Source organism: Akebia trifoliata, chromosome 11, assembly GCF_017979445.1.
Source record: "Akebia trifoliata isolate Shusen 1 chromosome 11, ASM1797944v1, whole genome shotgun sequence".
NCBI lineage: Eukaryota > Viridiplantae > Streptophyta > Magnoliopsida > Ranunculales > Lardizabalaceae > Akebia > Akebia trifoliata.
The window spans coordinates 36,517,371-36,535,278 of NC_141385.1; the positions used below are offsets into that span (position 1 = coordinate 36,517,371).

Here is a 17,908-nt window from a genome sequence, read left to right on the forward strand (position 1 = left end):
TAGTTTATTTCCTTTTTATGCATTTGTAAAAATTATAATCCATAATCATTATTATTTTTTTGATAGCCTAAGGAGTATCCCCACCTTTGGTGAGACTAATCTACCTGGGGCCACACGCATTTAAATAGCCACATTTATGTAGAGGGGCTCGCTCCTTACCATCTCAGCTAACCCCCGGTGACTTAATCCATAATTCTAATTTTTTTTTTCCTTCTAAAGCTACAAAGACTTTTTATTTTGTGGGAATTTTGAAAATATCTAATTACATGGGACAGGAAGAGAGTTTCTCCCCAACTAATGAATGGGTGCTTACCCATTATTCTTATTTTTAAAATGTGGGGAGCAAATGAGCTATAGGTGTGATCACCAGGATTGCATGCATGCGCATGATGCTGTCAGTTGCTTTTGAAGCACATTTTAAATGAACAAATGTCTGTCAATTTGGTTCAGTTCTTACCATTTAATGTGTGAACATCCATATGGTCCAATGGCTAGATATAGGTTTCAAGGTGTGCACATGAAGGGTTTAGTTGTTTCGCATCGATCCTAATCCAACCTATACATACAGGTCGAAGGTTGGAAGAAGTGATTGACAAGAATTATAGAAAACAAGAGAGAAATTGACGATACTTGTAGTCCAATTTCACTTAAATATTTGCCATTAATAATTCAAATTGCAATTGTAGTGAGAAAAAGAAAGAAAGAAAGGTACTTCAATGTATTTAAAAAGGATTTGTCCAAAACATCTTGTTTGCTCACATACTTACCAAAATCCATTTTAAAGAAATCACTTTTTGAACATCCAATACTTCATTTGAGAGGTTATCATACTCCAATAAATTATATTTTCAATTAATCCCCATTGGAGTTTTGTCTTTTAGAGGGGTATCTCAAATTTCATTGAAACCAAGATGGGTACCACAAAGAAATAACATTTACATACCAAGAACAAAGGGTAAGTGCCTGTTCCTCGAAAAAAAAAAACACTCATTTACATACCAAGAATTACATGTAATTAATCAGTATTTATGTTATTTTTTACAATAAAACAGAGAGGAAAGAAGCTCACAAATGGATCTGACAATTGAAATGGAAGGGGGACACAGAAGTGATATGGTTCAATATTTTGAAAGTCAGAACATGTTGTATTCAGATTCTTCAGTCATATTAAGGAAACAAAGTATAGCCGTCACTAAAATGAAAAAGGATGAAAGTTCCATTACCAGGGCTCCCCAACCGATAACATTGGCATGCTTTAAGATAACTGGTATTGCAACGCTACCTACCGCTGAAGCTCCAGTCAAGAACTTGGCAGCATCCAACCAGCTGTTATAAGAAGCATCGAAAGCTAAGAAAATAACAAATTCAATTGATATTTCATTATTTCTATCCACAAAGATTGTACTCATCATCACGTTGTATGCACCTTAACCCAGTTACCAAGTTTAAATTCACCACCAAGGAAAGGTGAAAATTAGATACCCCACCGACCGTGTTTTCAAACTGATGACATATCCCTCGACTTTGGTCTTCCATGGGACAAAAAAAAACAAAAAAAAAGTGGAAGAAAAAAAACGGGGATGCCTTCTTCCACTTTTTTTTTTTTTTTTTTTTTTGAGAAGTGAAAATTTTCTTAATAAGGAGGACAAGGTGGCCTCCAGAATACAATGAAGACACAATTATACTTTCTCTTTACAAAACTAGATCCCATCTACACAAAATCCTAGGTCATCTTCAACCTCTTATCAGAAACCAAACCCATGCCCAACCCCCCACCCCCACACACAAAAAAAAATCAATCGCCTTTAACCTCTTGAGGTTAACATTTGACCCTTGAATATATATAATTTTTTTTTTTTTTATTATTATTATTATTATTTTTTGAGGGGGGGGGGGTTCTTCTCGAATTTTCATGAAAACCTGAAGGTGTACATCAAAATTACCTATAAGAAAAAAAAAATGAGAGAAGCAGATTGGTTTTTCTAATACATATATGGGTTAGAAGTTTCGGAATGGATTCTTTTTTTGTGAGGGAGATCTCTATGGTGAGTAATCATCCTCACAAAAAATCAGCCCATTCCAAAACTTCTAACCCACATAATGATAAATGTTTGGTTTCTTATATGGTCCTTGAACGCCACTGAAAAATAATACCCAGAAGGAAAAAAGAAAAGTAGAGAAAAAATACAAATAAAAGAACTTGAATAAAAAAGACTAACCCATTCCCACTTTCGGATAAGGAAGAAGTATTGGATCCCATAAAAAACATCAAAGGCATGGGAAGAAGAACATACATTAATACTGCAGGAAGACAAAATTCCAACATTAAATCAATAATCTTAAAATTGACATGATACTGCATTTTAAATTAACATATGAAATCGACAGAATCAGATAAGCACGTTATAATATTCATGTTGGTCAGAAGGACATCCAGTTCTGCCACATAGCATACCATTTTGTCCCTCACACTACATTACTATTGGCCCACACTTTCTTGGGTCCTCACACTCAAAATCAGCCTGATTGATAATAACTAGCCATTGAATTTGAGCAATTTTCATCAAGGATTAGAGTTCTAATGTTTTGGGCCAAAAGATCTGCCCTTGATGAAAAACTCATAATGGCTAGAAATCATCAATCAAGCTGATTTTTGGTGTGAACTTCCATCTAGGGGTGGGCCTAAAGTTCATGGGCCACTGGGCCAAGAGAGAGTGCCACATGGTCATATTTGGCAGGAACAAAAAGGGCGGACAGGTATTGGAACAAGACCTAATGTGACAAAATGGTTAAACAGATCTGCCAGTATATTGGAACTCCAGGAATCACCTGATCCATCATCTGATAAGGATTCATGTTTTGTTGTTTGCAAATATACATGAATTGTACAACTTATCCCTGTCTTGTACTGTTTTTCATGGTGTTCAGATGAACAATAAAAATTTGGGAAAATTACACGATGGTCCCTGCCAGATAGTTTTCTTTCTAATTAGTCACTGACTATTGGGGGTTAGCTAAATAGTCCATTTAGTAAACCCATCTTTTCTAATCAGTCCCTCAAAATAATTTCCCTCATTTTTTTTTTCGGTCAAATTTCCTAAACTACCCTAAGGGCTACAAGCTGGGCGGGTTGGAGGGTGAACCCAGGCTCAACCCAAGTAGCAAAACCCTCAATCTGAGCTCAACTCAACCAGACCATCGGGCCTAAGTTCACTAACCCAAGCTCAAACCGAGCTTGATCTTTTAAAATTGGGTTGAGTTCGGGTAAGCCCGAGTTAGATAATTTTGGGTGGTTTGGTCGGGTTGAGCTCGTTGAATAACCCTAATTTCATTTTGATTAGCAAATAGTTTCATATTTTATATTTTGAAAAAAGATATACAACATAAAAAAAAACAAAACTACTAGTAAATAAATTCACATACAACCTTCAAATCCATCATTGAGATAATACTTAGACAAATCATACTAAACCAAAGTTCACATTAATATTAACTAAAATAAAAGTCATAATAAGATGGAATAAAAAAAGCTACATAAAAAATCTATAATTAATATGAAAATATTTATATATTAGTATATAGCATCGGGTTTGGGTTGAGAGCTCGACCCAAATTGAAATCTGGTTGAGATATTCCAACCTAGGCTCAACTCATCTTCCACATAACTCGGCCCAGCTCACCCATCAATCGGGTTGAGTTCGGGCCAGCCCACCCAGGTTGCAACCCTACGAATAAACGTCTAATTTCCTGTAGAAAAACGTGATTTGGAGTTTGCATTCCAACATAAAACGGGAAAGAAGGAAGAAAACCCAATTTTGGTAAGGTTTTTTTTAAGGTATTTTAATGAGGTACTTTGTAGTTAGGGTTTTTTTTTTTTTTTTTTGATCTATTGCTTTGTTTTTTGAATAAAATCCATCAAAGTTGGTTCATTTTGTTCGAAATCTTGTAATAATGTTATTTTACCATGTTTTTTTTAAAGGTTTTTTCCATGTATTTTACTCAAAAAATTGAAAAACAAATTTGACGTTTCGGATTTATAGTGTCGAATTTTATATAAAAATGGTGAAGTCAACAATTATATATATAAATTGTTGAGTTTGACAAAAATTTAATTAAATTGTTGAACTCAACAATTATTTAGAAAAATTGTCAAGCTCGAAAATTCTTGTTTGAACTACAGAATTGTTGAACTTGACAATTATAAAAACAATTGTGAGCTCGAGAAAAATTTATATATAAAAAATTGTCAAGCTCGACATTGAAATTCCAATTTTGCGACTTTTGGGTTTTTGCGAAAACACGATACAAACTTCGTTTTTTTGCTTCTAATGGCAAATATGAACCATGATAGCTTTGTAAAACACTGGAAAACAATAAGACCTAGCTAGATTACTTAAATCCTAATAAAAAAGGTAAACAATCGAATAATTACTTACTTCAAAATGTATGCAGTCCAAGAGGAAGAAAACTTGTGGAAAATGGCGGACTTGGAGCAAATGTGTATTCTTGGTAGAAGAAGAGTGCCAAAAGAGACCAAAAAGACTTCCATATAGAAAAAGGGTATTTTCGTTACTTCACTGTTGAACAATGGAGGGAAATGAGTTTGAGGGACTGATTAAAAATTAGGGATTTACTAAATGGACTATTTTGCTAACCCCTAAAAGTTGGACAAATTAGAAAGAAAACCTTCCACCAGGGACCATTAAGTAATTTTTCCTAAAGTTTTTAATTTCTCACATGATCTATCAAAGCCGGGATATAGCAAATCCAGCATGGAATGAATTTCAGCATTTAGAATGGTATCTTATACATAAAAAACTGTGAATCTCTTGTTGGGGATTACCTATTCACTTTAACAAGCGGAAAGTGGCCCATAGACATTCTTTACCAAAGATGCTCACTAGTAGAGTTATCTTGTGGTCAGGGTAACAGTGAGAAATCTAGTGTTGTCATTTTTGAAATTGAAAATTGAAATTTTCATTATACCTATGAGCAAGGTTGATCAAAGTGCTAGATGGGGCTTAAGCAACAATTTCTTTTTCTTTTTATTTTTTAATTTTTTTTTATGTTTAAATATTTATATATGGTAAAGGTCTTGCAAAAAGGGAGCAAGAAGAAAATCTAAATGTCATTACCAAGATAATCCAAAGTTACCAACTACTAAGCCAACTTGTAAGTCAACACAATATGTAAAAAAATAACCCCAAGGAGTAGGCCTAGTGGCAAGCCGAGCTTGATAAGCTCCTCAGGAAGAGTAGGTCAAGAGTTCAAAACCCCACGAAGCAATGAATTCCTTGGAGCCACCCTCCAGGGTCAGGTTGACCCTCGACTCAACCAGTTGCATGGAGAACTATCCAAGGGGGTGGTGTGTGTGATTGTGGGACTAGTCTCATCCGAAGGGTGGGGATACCCACGATAAGCACACAAAAAAAAGTATAAAAATGAAAATAAGGTAACGACAAATATTTAAGTAATTTGATGTCCAAAAATCTTTGTTGTTATAATAAAAGAAGGCTGAATAGGTGTTTGTTGACACCAAAACTTGGAAGACCAAAAATGCCCCCACTTTTACATCTCACTTACTATTATCAATGTCATCTTTATCAAAATAAATTAAATTACAATCTCACGATCCTGTAAGGCTGTAATCACGTTAGTTAGTTTTTAGTTTCTTAAAATAATAGAAATAACCTTTTATATGTTATCTTCAAAGTAACTTTAGTTAATATTTTAAATTACAAAAAGACCTTCACAATATAATAAATGATAAAATATGAAAATCTAAGATTTAAAAAATATTAGTTTTCTTTTAATATTTTAATATTTTAATCAAGCATAAAAAATATTAGTTCTTAATAAATCAAATTTAGCTAAATATTTGACACACCTTATATTCTAAAATTGATTTAATACCCCTTTAGAACACAATTTATACAAAATTATTTTATAAAAGTATCATTTTAACCCCAGTTTTTGAAACACCCGCTTCATGCAGGTAAGGCCTAGATGCTTGGATCGTCTAGGCCTAGGCGCAGCTTTTGACAACAAAGACTATAAGAACCTTGCAAGAATATATGCTTTTCGAGAAATTTTTTATTCCCATAATTCAGTATATAAATTAGTTGGGTTAATTCGTATTATGTATCATGTTTTTCAGTTTTAACTTTCCAAGTATATAAAAAAAAAAAAAAACCTAGAATCAACAAAGATAGTATAAATTCTACGTAGATTTGTTGACAACCCCTTGCACAAGGATTTCTGATAATGATTTACAACAATGTTAATTATATAGTTCATTACCTGTTAGCATTGGCCACCAATTATGGTACAAAGCACATGCCTGTAAACATCACACATGCTGTATTAGAGAATAATCTAACATCTGCACCTAAGAATTTGGCTATCAATCTGCTGATATGCAAAACATATATGGGCGATCAACAAGAATGAGGACTACTAACCAGAATCTGTAATACAATTCCACAAGAGACCAAAATTGCCAAGAAAGCAAGTCTGCCGGTTTGCAAGCAAGCAACCACATAACCTGGTAAGTCTGCCATTATCTAAATTGGCTCACAGTATAGAAAGTACTGGAAAGGGGGGCAACGGAAAAGGCAGAGCTTATTTGGCTATATACGAAAAAATCTTCCATTAGTACCATCTTTCAGTGAAAAATAAAATAAAAGGAAAATATCTCAACAGAAAGGTATAGAAATGATCTGCATTAATAAAAAACAATAACAGGATGCTTGGTGAGTTTTTCCATAACAATAATAAAATACAAATGTACAAAGCTCAAGTTCATAGAAGAAAATAAAGGATCTCTAAAACCAAGAAAGGTTAGTCAACTTGAGAAGAATAAAAAGAGATAAGATCATTGCTATAGTTTGCTTATTCATTCTATTGTACCAATTGATCCCAAGTCAGAATATGCTGTGGTCCTCCTCTGATCCTTGTGTGATTGCAATTCAACCAGTGCAGGCTTTTTTTGATCACTATAACCTTTGCAATCACCTTCTTCGTCATCTCCGTCTGCATAGTGTTTCTCTTACACTAAATTGTCAGTCCCGAGCCAAGATGAAGGATACGTAAGGTTGACAACTGGAGTAAAACCTTTTCCATATCTTAACATGATTGCCCTTTTTCTTCATCTCTTATTTTCTTCTCCATTATCTAGCTCATCTTTTCAACTTTTCTTACTCCACTCATTTGCCTTATTTGAGTGCTTAACTCTTGATTAAGATTGATTTGACTGGCCCGAGTCATCTAGGTCTCATCTGAGCAAGGGTTAAAATCCATGCATGAATCGTAATTGATAATCAATTTCTCTCGACTTAGTTGACTTGTTTGTGAGTTGTAACTGAGCCTACTATGACAAAGTCAACCTAGGCCAGAGAAAGCCAAACACTTCTAATTTTTTTTATGGGCTTAGCTGAAAAAGAAAAAAATCGAAAGAAAAAAAATGGAAGAAAACAGAGGACGGGATTCTTTTTCTTGTCTTGGCTCGCTTTGACTCAACCCCAGATCATCCTGATTGTCTATACCAACTTGGTTTCAACTCTAGACGATCCAAGTCCCAAGGTCAAAACCCAAATCATGATCGTCTTCCTTCTCTTCATTCTCCTTATTTCCCTTCTTTAGTCATCTTAAATGTTGTTTAACTCCTATCTTTTCCCTTTCAACTTTTTTTGAATTCTTAGTTGTCTCTTCGTTATTCCCTTCCCTACTCCTTCCTCATATTCTTAACACTCTTATATACATCTACACCAGAAAACCATCAAGGGATTAAAAAAGAAGAAGAAAAGAAATAAGGGAAAAATCCTAAAAGTTATGGTTAGTGGAAAAGGCCCAACATTGATCATTCTCATTCTCATTTGCAAAACAGGAGAGAAGAAAGAGGGGGGGGGGGGGGGGGGGGGGCGGCTACCAGAATAAATTCCATAAACAGTAAATTACATTCATACTAACTGATTTCCATGCCTTAGTTGATTAGAATCTCAAAGAATTAGCTTTACAACGTGCCTGCATTCCATCCTCTATGCATCAACCCTCCTTCCCCGACTCACTTATACTTCTTAGAGGGTATTCATCCTGGTTTTCCAATTGTTCTTGGATCCTAGAAAACTCAAGATTAACCTTCTAGAATATATTAGTGAGGAGAGACTTTGCCCACTAATTAGTGGGTTGAAGAGGGAACAAAACAAATGTAGGTTGGCGAGATGTATGAAAGAATGATTGGCATCTTTTTGGAAACTCGTGATTGAACAAGTCAAGTTAAGCACATTGACACTACATTCGGCCAACTATTGATAGAGCCTAGAGCTCGACAATCCTTCTCTAAGCCACCAAGAAAGAGTTGGTGAGAATTCACTAAAAGAAGGTAGTTGCTTGAAGCATAATCCACCAATCACCCATTAAGAAGGATGAATCTTTATGGTTGCTATCAACCTCAACCAACCAACTCACTAAGGTACCCTTTAAGGATTGTTAGGCATAAGAACATCGTACAGTAGGCTATTTTTAGAGTACATATGTGATGTATATGAGGCTGTAATTATTATTTATTTTGTATATATATATATATATACCAAGATCTAAACTTGGCCATTAATACCTTGCTTGAATAGAATCACTTTACTTTATTACTAAGTAAATAAACCCAATAAGAAGTGTGGGTGATATTTTTTTCTACCTTACCCTTCTTCATTCTTGACTATTAGTGATTGCACCTGTAAAGACTCTCTGACAATCAAGTCAGTAATGATTTCAATAAAGTTTAGACATTGGGTCTAGAGAATTGCGTACCTTTACCTTCAACTGAACTATTAATTATAAGGTAATGATCCTTGAAGCTACTATATTTTCTTCTATTGTTATTTATTTAACTATAATTATTAAATACTCATTTTTTTGTCCTTTGACATAATTCAATTTCTTGAGTGCAAGGTGTTGTAACATTGTAGTGTGTGGTTAGTCATGATTCACTATGTTAGACTTTGTTCGGTGAGCATTTAACATGCATGGGTAATTGCATGTGTCCGTTTTGACAGTAATTTGGTGTGTAATTAAAAATGCATACGAGGAATTATATGTCAATCTCAATAAACAGGTCTGAGTGGTATTATATTTAATACTACATTTATTATGAACACTAAGTAATGTGCCAATTCTTTTTCAGAAGATCATGGTGTTAGGTATGCATTTAATGCATACTCCTATTATCATATGTATTTTTCTAAGTGTTTTCCTCAAGAAATCCTTATAAGAAAGTCAATTGTACCACGACTGCACACTTTGTTATTGGTTGGAATAGGATGCATTACTTTACTCTTGACTTCAGATCCCATTTGGTGTCAAGTTGGGAGACAATTTTATTTGTCTCCAAGTTGGCTTAATGGGTAGCATATATCTCGAGGGGTCATTTTATGATATGGATGAGGTAGATTTTATTTGTTCCCGTAAATGCCCCCTCTCGAGATGGGAGACTCTGGTCTCACATATTGAGATAAAACAGTACCTTGGGTGAGGATTTTTGAACTTCGTGAGATTCAAGAAGGAGGTGAAGGACCATGTACAAGCCAATAATACAACTACACAAGGAGGTCAGAGAGAAATATATATCAAACCTAGTGAGTAAATCAAATGGAAATTTTATAAACTCAATCCCACCTACCCAAAAGGTCCCCTAAATTCCTAATGGAATTTACACCAAAAGAATACGAATCCCAATATATAGGTGATCATCTCGTCAATAAGTTGTTACCTGCTTTCAAAGGCTCGCACTTTTTTTTCTCGCAAATGTCCCAACAAATAACAAAAGGATTGATGTTACACAACACCCTCTTACAACGCCAATCCCAGCAGCGAGGTATAGTTAACTTTGAAAAAGTGAAAGCATTTCCCATGGAAAACAATCTGACTCCAAACAAGGCTAAGAAATAAAACACCACAACATGTGTCTGATTTGGGTTTGTACGTCACTTGAAATTCGGTGTGGTGGGACATGATCATTTTTCACGACCTATCCTTTGGTAGTGGGACATGCATTACTCTCTGAATGGTGCATCGAATGAAACCACATTAATTTGTATTGTCATTTGGATTATTCAAGACCTAAGCTTCAAGACGAATCATTTTCCTTTTTATGATAAGCAATGAACCTCAATACCTTCCTTACTTTATAAATAAGATGGGTACTTCTTTTAAAAACACCTTTGATGTGTTTGTACTTCCTCTCATGTGAAGTAAATAAAATCTACCTCATCTCAACTGTACAATAGAATCTTAAGATCCATGCTACCAGTTAAAGCTTGATTGGAAAATAGTCGAAAGTGTTTTCTTGATCCGACATTAGGAGGGTCCAAGGCCAAAATCAAAGTTATTGTACATAGTTTAACAAATGGCCAAGTGTGGATTCAAAGTATAGTCGATTTTTATGAAAAGCTAACTTGAAGAAAGCATTCAAAGAAATACAAACAATAGTAAGAGGTGTACATTAAATGCACACCTAACACCATGACCTTCTAAAAAATGGAAGTACATTACTTAGCATACACATTAAATAACTATCAAATGTTATATCATTAAGACCTATTTGCTGAGAATACATATGTTTCCTCGCACACACACATTTAATGCACATCAAATCACTTAGTCTCGTATATTAAGACTAAGAGACGCAATGACCCATACACATTAAATAGACAACCGATAAAGTATGACGTGAATAAGGACAAACCACACACCGTTTAAGAAGACTATGCCCAAGGACAAACAATGATCATGCAACAATCCCAACATAATAGATAACAATAGAACAAAATATTATTAATCCAAAAGCCCTTTCCCTATAAATGACAACTCATTTAAAGGCAAAGGTACACAATTCTCTAAACCCAAAGCGTAAACTCTGTTAAAATCTCCACTAGCTTGATTGTCAAATAATCTTTGGAGGTACAACTATCGACAATTAAAGTTAAATATGAGTCAAGAATGAAATGAGGTAAGGTAGAATGGAATATCCCCCATGATAACTATTCCAGAAATTTATGTGAAACATGGTCTATAATTTAACGACCCATCAAATAAATTTCAAACTTAAAATGTAATATAAGGTTCACACAGGGTACTTATTAGGTCACATGCTATTAAATTAAATTGTATCAATAGATTATCATCACCATTTATGCATTGTCCCAACTTTTTGAAATCAACCAATAATCATGTTTTGCCATCCCATTCTATTAAAGATCTCATTCATAATCAAAGCATATGCCTACAAATCCAACATCTTTAATAGAGCCCACGATCCTTTAAACATCCTATTCTTCTTATTTGAGAACGCAACTTGCACCAATGTGCTCCACATCACCAATCTTTGCTAATTTCATTCATTGTAAATTTTCAATTTATCATCCATTGGAGCGACTCCTAAGTTCCTTAGCTGCACTCATTTTTTAGGTGTACCCCTTCTAGTAATTTCATCCATCTTGGCTACACTCATTTCATGCACTGCTAGTTTCTTCATAGCTCAACATTTTGCTTCATAAAGTATTAAATGTCCTAATGTCATCTTGTAAAATGTTCCTTAAGGTTGCATAGTATGCATTGGTCACATATCACAATGGAAACACATCTTCATTCAATCACTAGGCTTCAAATATATAAATGACACTGCACTTAATCTCTCCCTCCTTGTTTTTCTTCTAATCTTTTGAGCAATTTCTCTCTTTTTATGAATAATTTAATTTCTCGAATAATCACAGTTTACCAGAAACGTTGGGTTGGGTAGGCACGAGACTAGAGAACAAAGAAAACGAAATATGCTACAAAATATTGATGACAAATAAATGGGTATATAAGGCATACCCTCCTAGTTTTGATGGATATGTGAGATACCTTGTGTTTTCAAATTGGTGACGTGTAGCTGATCACAATCATTTCTGATAGGCAAAAAGAAAACAACTTAAATGCCCTCATTTTCAACCTCTAGCCAAAAAACATTGTCATCAAACTCTTCAAGCACTAGGGTACATTGTTCTTAGCCTAGTTTACCTTGTACGCAATCCATCGTCTTCAACCATACGTTCAAACTCTTGCCCGAATCCCTTGAATTTTCTTCCCAAGAATCGAACTTCTTCAACTTCCCTGAAAATCTTATCTTGTTCTCAAGATTTGAAGATAGAATCTTGAGACTGAAAATGAAGATGCAATTAAGGTTAAAGACAAAGGGAATTTAGCAGGAGAATCAAGAGGTTTTGGAAAGAGGTTGAAGATGAGGGCATTTTGCTCATTTTCTGTCAAGGGTATGTGATTAGGCAATGTAAGGGGTATACCTAAATTACCAATTTTTTTTTTTTTGCCAACTTTGGCTCAACCATTGGATTGGTTTGTTTTGCTGATGGTACGAATTATAAGATCCATGCCTAGAACAGAGAATGTTTCAGAACGAGGGGTTAGTTCTTTTAGTTTACCATTTCACTGAATACCACAATTCTTATATCTTCAGTTATTTTCAATTTTCGTAGCTAATCTTTTGTATTTTTAGATAATTTTGAAGTTCTTTTCAACAATTCTCATGGTTAAGCAAGATCTCCTCAAATTAATTCAAGTAAAATGAAAATAATTAACACTCAAACAGATAATATATAAAAAATAAAGTCTAATGTCAGATTTTTTGCAAAAATTCAGACTTTTCTCATCTAAAACATGAAATACTAGAATAAAACTCAAATTAATTTTAAAAAAAAAAAAATTTAAAGATAATAACAACTCGAATAAACATATTAAAAATAAGAGTCCAATATCTGATTTTTTTGCAAAAATTCAGACTTTTCTCATTTGAAACATGGAAATTTAAAATAAAATTCAAACAAATTAACAATCACTAACGATCTAAACACCCAGAATCAACAATATGAGAAGCATTATTTCAAAATAGATTTCATCAACAATGAGAAAAAATCGAGAGTCTAATTCCCATTTCTTCGGCGAGAACCAGAAAGACGGATCGCTTAATCGATCTCGAGTTCTTTCCAAGAAATTGGAGAATAAAACAAAAAATCAATTTGAAATTGTACCAGAGGAGCTCGCTTACATCGAAGAATCTTCTCCAAAATACTTTTGTCCTGAATCTTAGGGTTTCAATTCCCCCTGCCACTTTTTGGGATAGATGGAGGTTAAAGAAGGAGAATGACTAGTTGCACATCACCCATTGATAGTTGCACTCCATCAGTGTGTTCGCACTTCGCATTAAAAGAAATAAAAAAAGGAAGGTAAAATTCGTTTTTTGCCCTTATTCTTCTTCATATGCACGTAAAAAAAGATAATTGTTGATCTTTTGGAACTAATCACTTCTAAGGGTGTGTTTGGAAGTATGAGTTAGTTGGATTTGAAGTTGTTGAATTTATCATAACTCCTTAAATGAACTCCAATGTTTGGTTTCCTATGGTAATTCAATTGATGAATTGTTCTCACATTTGACTCAGATCGATACAATTCCTTTATTACTTAGAAAATATTGTCATAATCAATAAAATTCAACCGAGTCAATTAGATTTTATATATTTTGATAAATTAATTAATTAATTTTTAATAATTAAAATATGTATTATCTTAAATAAATATGATTAATTTTGTTGTGAAACATATTTTTATCTAAGGCTCAAAATAGGTTGACTTTGGGTCAAATATGAGTATATCAATATTCAAATCCGATTTTTTTATTCGGATAACTAAATTCAATTTGCATCTTATTAGCTAAAACCGTGCTCAAACCATATTGATTTCACTAAATCTAGATTTGGATCTGACTCGATCGAATTACTTAATTTGGTTCAAATAATTTTGAACTGTTCAATATATTTTTATTTATTCATTTTATTATTCTATTTATTGTAAATAAAAGATAATTTGAAAAGTAAAAAAAAAATGATTTTCAAAGCAATATATCATTGAGAGATTTACCTGGCAAACCTAATTGTTGCATTTTAATTACAAAAACTCCCTTGGAGTTCTAACAACTCCAAGAGAGCTTAACTTTATGAAGTTTGTTACCAACAAACCCCATATTACCAAGTTTGTTACTCAACAAACTTTGGAGTTAGGATCTACGTCATAAAATTCAAATTATTGCGGTTAATTTATTGCTTAACATACCTTGGAGTGGATTCTAACCACATCAATTTGTGGCATCAAAAACATGATCTGATGACACAAGATTATAAAAAAGGAAACATTCTGAGAACTTTGAAAAAAATAAAATAAAAAAAAGTTAATTTTCTTTGTGAAATTTTAGTTTTAAATTTGGGGCTTCAGTAGCCATCCATTTGCAACACCTACGATCAAACTCATTAAGGTCTTTTTTTTATTATTATTTTAAATATGGGATTTTCTATAAAATCTTGAAGTTTATAGTGTTGGATTGGCCCAACAACCCTTAGTAAGATTTGAAATCTTACTAAGTTAGTCATGCTAGACTGATTCATAAAGTAAGGTTTTTTCAAGTAACAAAGTTGATAAACGAAGGCAGTTTTTGTAAAAAATTTGTGATAGATAGGTCTGCCTAGTAAATCTCTCTATATCATTCGGATCTAGGCAGATATAGGGATGGATTCGTATCTAACCTAGATTCGACTCGGATCGAAGGACATCAACCCATATCTTTATTTGGACCTACTCCAAGGGTCCAAAACTTGATAAATTTAGATCGTTTGAATTTCAGATAAAATTTGATTCATTTTATGCCTTATTCTAATCACCTTATTTTATTAAAATATTATTATTATTTAAATAGGAATCTAGATCATAAATAATATAAAGTGAGTTGAATGATTTATATATTAGATGACTCAAGTGAGTCAACTTGATTTTTGGGATTAAAGATTTTTACCCGAAGTTGAAAATCTCTCCAAAATAGGCTTTTAAAAATGGGAATTGAGGACCTTCTTGGAGTTGCAGCTCTATGAGATTAGTGAACCAAACAACTAATTAGAATTCTTATGGGAGTTGGAACTCCAACTCCCGTTTCCAAACATGCTCGATGAAAAGTAGAGTATGAACCTAAATGTTTTGGGATCATCAAATTAACAATAGAAATGCATTTACACAATCATAAAGATGGGGAACAAGTTTTCTTCGATGGAAGTTGGGCAGCCAATGTCGACTAGAAGTATGTGCAAATACAAGAATGGTGCTAATATGTTAAGATATAGATTTAAAAATAAATGGGAACATTTTTAAGGTTAAAGTGCAACCGAGAGATAGTGGTGTGCAACTAATCAGTCCCTTAAAGAAATTTAAAAAGGGAAGAAGTAAATGATGGGCCTCAGATGTATCACTCTTAAATTTTAATAGATCCTACCTAGGACTGCAACTTAGGTGGTTGGATTGTAGACCTAGGCTCACCTCAATTGACAAAGCCCTCAACTTGAGTTCACTATTCCAAGCTCAACTCAAGCTTGAGCTTCTAAACTCGGTTGCAATTAGTACTAGGTGATGTGCAACTAGTCAGTCCCAACAAAATTTACTTTTATTTATTTAAATATATTTTTGTTTTCTATGGTTATTTCATTTAGGTGCCATGACAAAGCCAAGTGGTAGGTTCACCTAATAAGTTACTTTGAAGTTATTAGAAGCAAAGGCCCAAGCCTCTGCCCCCACCAATTTATTCTCGAGACTACCAATATTAGGCTGTGAAACTCCATGTGGATCCAGGATCCATTGGGCTTGATCCATCTCAGTTTATAGTCATGCCTCAACATTTGAACTAGTAGAAGTCCATGGGCTTAAATATTTAACCTTAATTTTAAAACTCAAAAATCAACTCAATTTGGATTCATAGAGTTGAGTCAATTTGAAATAATGAGTCAATCCAAATGAATCAAATAAAAATATATCAAATTAATAAATATCTCTAATATGAATTGTGAATGAGAAAAAAACAAATATATTTAGAAATATTTTTAATTTATAACCATATTAAGTTCGGATTCTGACAAGTCAGGCATCCTAATATCCATGCCCGAACCCAAACTGATTTAATTCAGTCAAAACTTTTTTTCCACCAACCCGAGTCCAAACCCTAGTTAACTGTGCCAAAACTGGCCCAAGGTCAGGTTGAACCCTTCGGGTTTGTGTTTGACCCACCCAAGTTGCAACCCTAATTTGAATACATCAAAATCTCTGGGCCAATTCTAGCTCATAAAATTAGTTCTTGAAGGGTTTCATTTCAAGTCCAACTATTTTTTTTTTAATTTTTTGTGAAGGAAGTTGACTTACTTTTGTTCTTCTATTCTATGGCCATTGCTCTTGTTTCCACTGGTTCTATTTTATGTTTCTAAAAGAGAGGATCAAATTAACTTTTGGGAAAAAAAAAATTATATCAAACGTGAAGTCTAAAATATGGATCATATAGAATTGCCAAAGAAGGTTTAAAAAGTTTATACGGACTCCAGTCTTAAGCTCGAATTACAGACTTAAAAATGGGTACTTTTATAGGCACTCCAGTTCTTCTTGCCCATACCATATACCAATGTTTTTGTCTTATGGATTAAAAGTTTCTAGAATATGCTTATTTTTGGTGAGGATGATTTTTTTTTTTTTTTTTGAGGTGATCATCCTCGTAAAAAATCAGCCCACTTTGAAACTTCTTATCCTATTAAAACAATTTGAAGAATAGTGGATTGTTCATTTGATCTCCTACACCATAGAGATCATCCTCACAAAAAATTAGCTCAATCTAAAACTTCTAACCCACATAGGACAAAAAAAACTTTGGCTATGGCCTGGGTGCCCTAACTAAATTGCTCGGCACTCTAGTCCAACTTCCAAAACATACCGATGATCAACTATAATTATTAGTGCCTTTGGAATTTTGATATAATCAACATGTTGTATTCTCTTATGTTGCATACAGCAATCATCATCATCATCACAGCCTTATCTGTAAAATTGAGAAATGGAATGGAAATTTAAAGAAATCAATCCAGACAATATAATCACATAAAACACCCCATAAATCAACTTGATTGGTGATTTCTGGCCATTGAATTCAACCATTAATTTCATCATGGACTTGAGCTCACACACATTCCTTTCCATTGAAATTTGCCCCTTTTATCATTGTGTCCTTAATTTTGATCTGAGTACTTCTGGACCCATTTTTAAATCTCGGTCTTCCCTTGTACTTACTCCGCAACGATCATCACCCCTACTTCCTCTTTGGTCTATGTCATGGAATTTTGATCATTGCTGTTAAAATCAGACCGAACTGGTGTCTGCCCAATTCAAAGGGTACCGTTGATTATGGTGCTAAGTATGAGGATGATAAAGATGAAGGAAGCAAGAAACAACGAAAGAAAGATTTCTAGAAAATTTTGTGTGTGATAATTTAAGATGTAATGACCTTTGCATTTGAGTTTGAATGAATTGGATTGATTAAGTCATCAACACCGATCAAAAAGAAAAATAAAATGTGAAAGATTTCTAGGGTTTCAAAAAGTAGGATTGTTGACGGAGAATATGAGGATCTAGGGTATATTGTTCATCAAGTCAACGAAAGATTCTTGGCAAATATCTTGTGCGATAATTTTAAGATGTTACAACCTTTGCATTTTAGTTTGAATGAATTGGGTTGATCAAGTTATCAACCCCGACTTACCAAACAAAAAGAAAAAGAACAAATCAAGAATGATGGAGAATAAGATGATCTAGGGTATCATTCACTAAGGTTGGGTACGGATGTATAAGAACAAATCAAGAATATATAGACTAACAGAGGATCAGAATACAAGCTATGTTGAAGAGGAAGAGTCTGCATTAGATGGTGAACGAGATTCCACCATGAAAGACTAGAAGAACTACCAGCCATTTCCTCCTTAGCTGTCCAATCTTGATATTGTGATAAAAA

General features: G+C 33.7%; 1 protein-coding gene across 4 annotated transcripts; it reads right to left on the reverse strand.

The window, feature by feature from the left end:
• Nucleotides 1-996: 996 nt before the first annotated feature.
• LOC147391440 (Vacuolar protein sorting 55 (VPS55) family protein) lies at nucleotides 997-13,243 on the reverse strand. 4 transcript variants are annotated; one of them, XM_086457897.1, is made up of 6 exons: nucleotides 12,055-12,152; nucleotides 11,899-11,942; nucleotides 6,462-6,629; nucleotides 6,301-6,340; nucleotides 2,220-2,301; nucleotides 997-1,326 (listed from the first exon to the last, which is right to left on the reverse strand). In XM_086457897.1, the coding sequence occupies exons 3-6, from the start codon at nucleotides 6,558-6,560 to the stop codon at nucleotides 1,134-1,136; spliced, it is 414 nt and encodes a 137-aa protein (XP_086314023.1). In that variant the 5' UTR covers nucleotides 6,561-6,629; nucleotides 11,899-11,942; nucleotides 12,055-12,152; the 3' UTR covers nucleotides 997-1,133. The 4 variants fall into 4 exon arrangements, with proteins under 4 accessions (XP_086314023.1, XP_086314022.1, XP_086314021.1 ...); XM_086457896.1 differs by lacking the exons at nucleotides 11,899-11,942; nucleotides 12,055-12,152 and adding an exon at nucleotides 13,097-13,243; XM_086457895.1 differs by lacking the exons at nucleotides 11,899-11,942; nucleotides 12,055-12,152 and adding an exon at nucleotides 13,080-13,237.
• Between the last annotated feature and the right edge of the window lie 4,665 nt (nucleotides 13,244-17,908).

What these genes read in the sequence shown, in the direction of transcription:
- LOC147391440 (XM_086457896.1), bottom strand. Translation starts at nt 6,560, where the DNA reads ATGGCAGACTTACCAGGTTATGTGGTTGCTTGCTTGCAAACCGGCAGA. An exon ending in GAATTGTATTACAGATTCTG is followed by an intron (nt 6,341 to 6,461) that starts GTTAGTAGTCCT and finishes TGATGTTTACAG; the next exon opens with GCATGTGCTTTGTACCATAA. An exon ending in TTATCCGAAAGTGGGAATGG is followed by an intron (nt 1,327 to 2,219) that starts GTTAGTCTTTTT and finishes TTCTTATAACAG; the next exon opens with CTGGTTGGATGCTGCCAAGT.